Consider the following 10,205-nt stretch of genomic DNA (forward strand, 5'->3'; position numbering starts at 1 on the left):
AAAGTAATACTGCTTTTTAAAAAACAAATATATTAATATTTTCTCAGAATGACCACTTTGTATTAATCTTAATTCCTAAGGTTTCAGTAAAGGATATTTATTCTCTCTATTCAGTATCACAGCATCAAAATTCAGTCGTATTTTGGGCTGCACCTAACTAACTATAAACACTCCTCATGTATCCTTGTCTGTCCCATGTATTTAGTAAATAACGATACCAATTTAACACATCAGTGTTTAAGACTACTAAGGGATCCGATAATCTTAGATACTTTAGTAGTTGAAATTTTGGATTGTAAGTCTTTTTCACATTTGAAATAACCTCTCACCATTCAGCAATAATTTTTTGGTTCAGTTTTCTCACTTTTTAAACTTCCTCTGAGACAATATGACACCAATTTGCTTTTCTGTAGGAAGTGCTTTAGTATTTGTTAAATGGCCCAGGGGGCAAATCTACAAAAATATTATGAGTGATAAAAGCACAATGAACAGTTTTGTAAGACAGCGTGGCATTTTACTGGGCCAATGACTGTGTTATCTCAGTGTGTTTATCAGCTTTTTAGTGCATAATGTCAACACAATTGAGACAGAACTGGAGCTGATGTGGATTTATTATAGTAAGTGGGAAATATGATTCAATCACAGGGTTGTTGGGTGACATACACCAAATACAAACAAACCTAAACAAATAAAAGAGACCCTTCCTTCAGGCCCTTGGTCTTACATGATTTTAGCCCCTCCAGTGCTCCAAAGCAAATGAATTCTGCCTGTCCCGTTGTATAGAAAATGCTTTGAAAAAAAATAGAAGCTGCTTTGTGCATTGAAACCGACTCTGAGACCCTTAGCAGCTGCACCGCTCGTTTCTAGGACTCCTCATGAGAGGGTTCTTTGAGCCCAGTGGCTGATTATGGTCCCAACAGCTTATAAATCCAGTGAACATATGGCTGGGTAGTAGCATGTTAAGCTCTCATGCACTTTACCCCACTACAGTTGATCCATTAGGTGGAGCACACCATTCACTCTCTGCAAGGCTGTGAGACTACAGCTTCAAGGCTCAACTGTATCAAGACCTGTCTCCTGGCTCCATATGATTATGTTTTCATATTCTCATGCCTCAGCATTTTAGGTATTGCACAAAGCAACTGCCTCAGAAAATTTTAAGAGTGAAAATACATTGAAATCAATACCTGGATATCATACAATGCTGGGTTGATGATCTAGTTGTACTGTGAGGGTTGTTCTTAAAGTGCTGTGCCCCATTAGTTCAGATTTCTAAATTTGCCAATTAACTCTAGCAGTAGAACATATCCATAAATTTTCTTTTCTGAAAAACAACTGAATAAACCCCCTTTGTATGGTTAATATTTTCAGAAAATCATGCACTTTTATTTCTTTGGGATATTCATATCAGTGTAGTCTGTTCATTTATGGCTCACTTTTGACTTTTCTTAGCAGATACCTTAGGGAAACATTACACTTTAAGAAATGCCAGCAAAAACATAATCAGAATGCTTATAGATGTTTAATGCTCTTTGACCTAGTAATACTGTTTATCCTAAGGAATTAAACAGACATGTCAAATATTTATACACAAGGGTATCTATAATGCTATTATAACAGTGAGAAATTGGAAATAAAATAAAGGTATAACTATAAGGAAATGGTTAAAATATTATATGCTCATGCTGAAAAAGAACACACAACCTTTAGAAGACATATTTTCAAAGGAAACTTAATGATAGAACAAGTACACAATATAATGTTAAGTGAAGAAAACGGAGAATAACAGTGATCATCTGTGGATGATGCAATTACAGGTTACTTTATGTATTTTCAAAAATTTCTAAAATAATCAAAAATTGCTTTTATAATCAGCAAAGAATAATTACAACTATATATGCATCAATATATATCTCTAACATCAATATAATTGCCCCAGGAAAGCTGAGGCAATTTTAATACCTCACTCTGAATGAATGTTTGTGGGGTAGGCAGACAGATGAATGAATGACAGTTGACACCTGTAGGCACCATCACTGAGTTTATATAACTGCAGGAATAACAAATGAAGATTTTTTTCAATTAAAAGGAGGAAATTCCAGAGCAGTCAGCAATTTGAAGGATGACATGGAAGGTACTGAAAGAGTCACAAAATAAGTGAGTGGCTGACGGCAGCCAAGGAGTTGTGGTCTGGCCTTAGGTCTGTTGTTGCTCTTGTTGCTCAGCTATCAACACCATTTTTCCTCTTGTTATATTTGTGTCCATGAAGTATCTCTGATGCCTGCTGATTTCACTGGTTCCTATTCAGTTTTGTCAGTTACTAAGTGAGAATGAAATAAAAGTCATGAATTCATTTCCCATCTGAACCATGATCACTTCTCCTCCATATAGGAAAAAGATATCCCAAGACTAACTGGCTGGCCAGCCAACTCTCAGAAATGGGCTTATATTGGTTATGTGGACAAGCAGGTGAGTGTTGGTAGATTAGGGAAACCTGCCTCTCTAACACTTGTGAGACCACTCAAAATGCCCCTGGACATGTTCTGAGTGCTGTGTGTTCTCGAGTAGTCCTCTGGAACTGAGTTGTGCTATGTGTAATGTTAGCTACCTGAGGAATCAGTATAAAACTTAGTCATCACAATTTTCATAACAAATTCACAATAAGCTGTTTATGGAAATTATACATGGGACCAATTGACCTACATTCTGTCTTACAAGATCTTAATATCATTTGGCTAGTTTGATCAAATTGCTGAACAGGATCTGGCTTTTTTCAAATCTACGCAGAGACAACATTGGACGCATGAATGAAATCCAATGTCTCTTCTCCAGTGCATTCCCTTTTCTGTGAAGGAGGCTGTGTCAAAGAAGGCCACTAGACTTTTGCATGGCATTCTGTATCTCTGCTTGTGGTGGCTTTTTATATGCAGTGTTTTTAAGTTCAGTTACTCTTAAGCCCAAGTGTATGATAATAGTGCATTGCTTGTATCTGCTCTGCCTTGATCTTGCTAAAATATTAGATTTTACTTTTTGTGTTTTTCAACCTGAGTCCCCTCTCACCACTCATTTTAATAAACCTTATTCAAGGATTGAGGAATGCACAGTTCAGAGCCTAATTATCCTTGTCCTGGAGGTCATAACATCTACAGATACGATGGGTACCCTTAAATTGGCCAGTTTGATGTTTTATTCTTCTGGATTTTTAAGGAAGAGAGAACATTTTCTGAGCACTAACAATGTGCTGTAGTTTACTAGGCATTTGTCACATATGTTATTGGAGTTAGTCCTCACTATAACCATAGAAAGCAGACATTATTACCCCAATTTTATAAATGAGGAAACTACAGCTTTGAGAATTTAAATGACTGAGTCATAATTTGAACATTGGCCTGTTGGACTTCAAAGCCCATAATTTTTCCATTGCACATACTGACTCCCAGGGATAGCAGGGTTTCTCAGACTGAATCTAACAACACAATAATCACCTAGCCTCCCCTCAGATCCTGCCTTTACCCTGTAATTAACTAATTTCCATTATACTTTGCTTGTGTTACCTTGGCAAGATAAATTCTTTGCATCAAAGCCAGGAAATTAAGCCTTGAACCACCAATAAGAAGGGCACTCACTGGAGGCAGCTTTCAATTTTGTCCAAGAACCCAGTTACTGTTTTTGTTTTACCTAGTTCCCAGTAATTCATAACCAAATCCAAGAGTATGCCTTATTTCTGACATAACTGGTCCTTGCTGGGCAGTCAACACTTCAAATCATATTAGCTTCCATCATCCCCTTGACAGTGATAAAGTTCTCCTGTTGTCAAGGAACACAAAGCGTACTATGGTGAAGGCAAGCACAGTCCTCCTCTGGGCCAGAGGGGTAAGCAAAGCCACTGCAAAAAGATCTGCCAAAGGAGGATTTACATATTAGAATAAATTAGTGAGCCCTGGCTGATGTGGCTCAATGGATTGAGTGCCGGCCTGAAAACCAAAGGGTCACCAGTTTCATTCCCAGTCAGGACACATGCCTGAGTTGCAGGCCAGGTCCCCAGTAGGGGGCGCGTGAGAGGCAACCACATGGATGTTTCTCTCCCTCCCTTTCTGTCTCCTTTCTCCTCTCTCTAAAAATAAATAAATAAAATCTTTAAAAAATAGAATAAATTAGAAACATAATTTGTCCTGAAGGTAGAGGAGGAAGATAGGAGGAAATTTTTGAGAGTATGGAAATTGAAAGGGATGACCATTAACCTTTGAACAATTTAGGGCAAACAAACTAGGAGTTCATTTAAGGTTGAAGGGGATTTAAAACCTAAGTGCAGTGTCATGGTGTGGTGCCATCCTTTTGAGAGGGATAATGACAGATTCCTTCCAGCTTCTGAACATCACAGTTAGATCTGAATGAAAATTTTCACAGGTTTCTGGAAATTAGACATTGGGCTCAAATGTATTCTCAGGCCATCATTTTAGAGATACAGAGTAGTTAACTTTCCAAGGTTGTTTTGGCACCAAATCCTAGACAAATTAATCCATACTGTTGAGGTTTCTTCTTGCCCTCTTTATTCATCTTTCTAGGGAGATAAACTAGTTTAGGGTCTTAAGAGACAAACATTCTAGGAATTCACTGTGAAGACCAGGAGGGTGAGGAAAGGGTTACAGGGAAGCTCAGGAAGGCTGAGCATAGTTCCCGGGCTTCTTCCCCACCCTGTTTTTGAATTTCTACTGCCAGGTTTCCCAGAGGGAGCCTGAGTATAATTCTCAGATGCCAACAGTCATTTTCTGTACCCACAAAGAGCAGAAAGAGGCACCTGTTCCTCAGCTGGTCTCCTGAGTTGTTTTGGAAACATCTTCATATGTGATCAAGTTTCTTAGGAAAATGAAAGTTTGGGAGCAAATGGAAAAAGGTAAAGCTCTGAGGAGCAAAGTGGGCCCAGTGTGGAGAGCTTGGTAGTGCTTTCCTTGGTTATCTACCCCCTTTTCCTCTCCTTTCCCTTCCAGTGTCTCAGAATTTGTGGTTCAGCATTGTCATCATCAAGTAGCTACAAGTGAAGTAGGAGGCCAACTGAAGGAAAGAGTCAACACAGGGTTAGAAATGTGGTGTACTGGGAAGTTTAATAGAAAAAAAATCACAAGATAGGCTATTTCCCAAAAACCCACTGTTTTTGAACACCATGAAGTATGGGGAAACACATGCTTTTGAATCTAATACAGGTTCCTACATTTTGTACAAACTCACTACTTAAAATGTCTGATTTGCATCAGGGGACAGGACTTTTTGCTTTACCAAAGCAATTACTATAGTAAACAGTTAAAAACAACAGAACTTCATTTCTCTAGTGCTATGTTGTTTAATATGGTAGCCACTAGCCATGTGTGGCTATTGAGCATTTGAAATATGGCTAGTTTGAATTGAGATGTTCTGTAAGAGTAAAATACGCACAAAACTTCAAAGATTTAGCATGAAAAAATAATGTAATAGTTTTTTTATATTTATTACATTGAAATAATGTTTGGATATATTGGGTTAAATGAAGCATTAACATTAGTTTCACCTGTTTCTTTTTTTTTTATCCTTTTAATGTGGCTACTAGAACATTTAAACCTACATATGTGGCTTGCATTATATTCCTATTGAAGGGTGCTCCTCTAGTGTAATAAAAAATAGAGTTTGACTGTTAAGCATCTTTATAGTAGTAATTTCTTATTTTAAGTAAGTATACTTGTTCAGGAGAAACAGACTCATTTTACAAGAGAAGGACCAAGAGGAGTGGAGATTTGCAAATGAGGAAACATTATAGAAGAAAGTCAGCACTCTGCATCAGTTACCTCTCAGTAGTCTGGGATGAGGTAGTGTGAGGGTGGTCCATTGCCTGAAATAAATGCTCTCATTCCTCTCGCTCCTTCTGATCTACTATTTGGGACCCTGAGAGAGGAGGGAAAAGGCACTTTGAACTTCTTTGTCCTTACCATCTTAGCCATCAAGCTGTGGGTGGGAGATAGTGGCAACGTGACAGGAACTTTCCCTTGACACCTCTGGGCCACCATCCCTGCCCAAGAGAAGGAGAAGTAATGAAGCAAGCCCCTTCTTCACTCCCAGGGCCATCTGATAGAGCTGCTGCCGCACCTCCTTGTGCCAATAGGCATAGATGAGTGGGTTGAGCAGGGAATTGCACACACCAAGCAGCCACAGGTACCGTTCCAGCACTATGTAGAGGTGGCACTCCTGGCAGGCCACTTGCACAATGCCAGTGATAAGAAATGGGGTCCAGGATAGAGTGAAGCTCCCGATGAGAACAGCTACCGTGAGGACAGCCTTGAAGTCGCTGGGAGTCCGTGGGGGCTGGTAAGCTCCAGCGGTGGCTCCTGCATGCTCCATCTTTCGGATCTGCTGGCTGTGCGCAGAGGCAATCTTGAGCATGTCACAGTAGAAGAAGACAAAGAGGAGGAGGGCTGGGAAGAAGCCAATGCAGGAGAGTGTGAGCACAAAGCGTGGGTGAAACACAGCAAAGAAGCTGCAGGGGCCCTGGTAGCTGGTCTGCTGGAACATAGGGATTCCAAGTGGGAGGAAGCCAATGAGGTAAGACACCAACCACAGCCCAGCAAGGCAGGCTCCAGCCACGAGCCCATTCATGATCTGGAAGTAGCGGAGGGGCTGCTTGATGGCAAGGTACCTGTCAAAGGCAATCAGCATGACTGTGAGGACAGAGGCAGCTGCAGAAGAAGTGACAAATGCCATCCGAAGGCTGCACAGGGTCTTCTGTGTGGGATGAGCTGGTCTGGAGAGCTGGTCTGTGACTATGCCAGAAATGGCCACACCAAGCAAGGTGTCAGCCACAGCCAGATTCAAGGTGAAGCAGAGATTGACACCAACATTCTTGTGGATCGACAACAGCACAGCCACGGCCACTAGTGCATTAGCAGCAACAATGAGGGAGGCCAGGACAGCAAGAATCACTCCAAATGGGAAAGATGACTCCATCTCTGGAAGTGTCAGGATTTCCACTTACCAGAGCATGTTGGCTCTCCAACTCAAATTCTTGTGGGCTGAGGGAGAATAAGCTGTGAATTCAGTCAGACCTGCTGCACAATTCTGGTCATCACTGGCAGTCCAGGCTGGCAGCTTGCCATCTCTGGGATCCTGCTGGTTATTAATAATCATTCACCCTCTCTTTTTCAGACCTCAGCCTCTTGCCTCCCCAGCTCTCTGAAGGCAGCAATTTCCGTGCAGATCTCCCCTGGATCCTGAGCTAGTCCCTCCCCCTCCAACAACCAAGTTACTAGACAACTCTCAAGTACCTAGTGCACACTGTCTCGCCAGGCTCTCTCTCCTTTCACTGATGCTTGATGGACTTTGGAGGGACTGGAGCATTCAGCAGGTCTCCTGTCTGGCAGAAGATGTAATTGATTCTAACCACACTTTTTCTTCTGCCATAGCTGGATATTAATTTTCACTTCTTTTCTTCATCATCCTCAACTGTGAGCTTAACAACTAACCTCAGCTTAATTAAGGATTTGCTTAATACCTAATTCTCAGTTACTGCTTCCTAATGCCTCAGATTCTAATTCTCTGAAACAGGGTGTGCTGTTCCCCTCTTCCTCATCCCTCAGAATTCAATTAGTTGAGAACCTATAAGGGTGTAAAAAACAAAGCTGAGAATTGTTAATAGTCTTCATTCCATTTAGAATAGAGCCCATCCCTGTCTAAGGCATTCGTTTCTGTTGGATGTACTCATTGAGAATTTTTCTGCACCATGTCAGGCCATTTTTCTGGTCATGAGCAGTGGCTGCCAGCCTTGCCTTTCTTTATCATGTACTCTTGCCTTTCTTGATCCTGTAGACCTGAGGTATTTCTGGAACAGGAGAAGAGGAGGTGGACTGCATTCTAGAAAAGTGTCTGCTCTAATGTTTGGTTGTGGAATTTTCCATTTGCTAACAAAGGGTGGTGGTATTATTGAAGCAGGTGAGATGGGCTTGGAGAGCAGCTCTGTAGGTCACTCCTATTTTAGGTTGTATATCTATCCATTTGCTTGGGTACACTAGAACTAACCTTTTGCCTGCTGCTCTCTTCATGGATACCAAGAAGAAAGGGTGGGGAAAGGGGTGGCTAGAAGCATATTTACTCATTTCAGGTGAGAGCACAAATGGGAAAGATTATTTTAAGTGACAGAGTGGAACAAGGTGCAGGGTTGGAGGCAAATATATTCAGATGTTTTACAGAATGAATGGGCCTTTGGCAGATGTCTCTCCTATAAAGGGTCAGAAAGACTGTGGTGTGTAACATCCATTAGAAGGCTGATTTCAGTCGCTTGGCACTTGGCCTATTTTATACCTGGATATAAGGTATGCTTTTGTTTCCCCAGCCTAGACTCCATGCATATAGTCAAGATGGCCCTTTTCAAGCCAATGCTCAAACTTAAGAGTGCATCAGAATCCCCTATAGGGCTTGGGCCTCATCTACAGAGTTTTGGATTCATTAAGTCTTCAGTGGGCTTGAGAATCTGCATTTCTAACCAGTTGGTGGCTCAGTGGATTGAGTACTGGCTTGTGAACCCAATGGTCGCTGGTTGGATTCCCAGTCAGGGCACATGCCTGGGTTGTGGGCCAGGTCCCCAGTTAGGGCACATGAGAGGCAACCACACATTGATGTTTCTCTCCCTGTGTTTCTCCCTCCCTTCTCCTGTCTAAAAAATAAATGAATAAAATATATGTAAAAAAAGGATGAGAGGGTTTATTCACTGGTCAAATTATTCCATAATGAATGCATTAAAGGCTGGTCATACTGGGCTGTCACCAAAGATACAAAAGAGTGCTTCATCTACACTGACTGCATGGGGCTGTCTGCTGCTCTCTTCATGGATACCAAGAGATTTCAGCTGGAATGGGAATGTGGGACACACAAGGCTTCAACACAGCCCACCTTTGGAGCCAGGGCCCTGGAAAAGGAGCTCTAGGAAGATATCCAAGGCAAATGGTGCCTGATTTCTCATGGTGCCTAGACCATCCACCTGTTTAGCTATATCTTGCTCAAGGACAAAAGCAGCAGTGACATTTAATATCTTTTCCTGAATGACTAGACTGTTACATCTGTAACTATGAAATATTATGCAGCCATGTGAAGAAAAAATGGGATAGGTTTTTTATGTCCTGACACAGAGAGACTCCAAGCTATATGGTTGATTAATCAATCAAGTCATACATGAATATGTAGAGTCTGGGCTCATTTATTAAAATAAAACCCCCAGACCCCATCTATATTTGTGTATAAATGCATAGAAAGGAGATTGTTAACAGACAATAAATAACTTTGAGGAGGACGGTAGGATTGGTGGGGGAAATGAAGAGTCACTGTCACAATTTACTGTGAATACTTCTGAGTTGTTATATATAGTTTCCCAGTGAGAATGTATTCAAGTAATTTCAAAGGAAAAAACCTCCTCAAAACTCCCCATCCCTATTCCAGCTTAGCCATCATTTTGGAAAGGTCTTTTCCAGACCACACAAAAATGTGGTGTATATTCATATTTATATATGTATTTCAATGTATATTTTATATATGTATGTATTTATGTGATGTAGTTATGTATATTCATATATGTATATGTTTATGTGTATATATTTATATATGTGCATATATGTATATATTGATATACATAGCTATATATTTGCTTTTGCTCATATTGTTTTTACCTGTGTGTGTGGACAGGGAGAAAGGATAGGACAAGATAGGGTTGGAGAATCAGTATTTGAGGGTTTAGTCTCTCCTTGAAGTGGAAGTCATTTTGAGGAAAGAGATCTAGCCTTCTGGGGCATCTGAGCCTTTTGTAGCAATGATACCAGCTAACATTTATAGGGCCTGTAAGTACTGAGCACTGTGCTAAATATACAGCATGGATTCTCATTTCATCCTCACGGTATTTCCATAAGGCAGACACTCTTAATACCTCAATTTTACAGTTGAGGAAACCAAGGCACACAGACCAGATGACTTATTTGCCCAACATCTCACAGCTTGTAAGCTGTAGGTGTTGAAAATTGGCACACAGGCCAGAAGCTTGTGTGGGACAGCCAGCAAGAGTTTGTCCTATATCTTGATAGAGACTACATGTTGTCTCCTTTTCTTGCCAGTTATGTGCTTCTGTGCCTTTGTACATCCTACTTCCTGTGACTTTCAAGTTGATATTTTAATGTTTTGGGCTTTTATTTAAGGTGCTTGAG

General features: G+C 40.7%; 1 protein-coding gene across 1 annotated transcript; it reads right to left on the bottom strand.

The window, feature by feature from the left end:
* Positions 1–5,961: 5,961 nt before the first annotated feature.
* Positions 5,962–6,969, bottom strand: GPR119 (G protein-coupled receptor 119). The gene has a single exon (XM_037147083.2). The coding sequence runs from the start codon at positions 6,967–6,969 to the stop codon at positions 5,962–5,964; it is 1,008 nt and encodes a 335-aa protein (XP_037002978.2).
* Between the last annotated feature and the right edge of the window lie 3,236 nt (positions 6,970–10,205).

The sequence above is a fragment of the Artibeus jamaicensis genome, unplaced genomic scaffold (genome assembly GCF_021234435.1).
Source record: "Artibeus jamaicensis isolate MK-2021 breed Jamaican fruit bat unplaced genomic scaffold, CSHL_Jam_final contig_240, whole genome shotgun sequence".
NCBI lineage: Eukaryota > Metazoa > Chordata > Mammalia > Chiroptera > Phyllostomidae > Artibeus > Artibeus jamaicensis.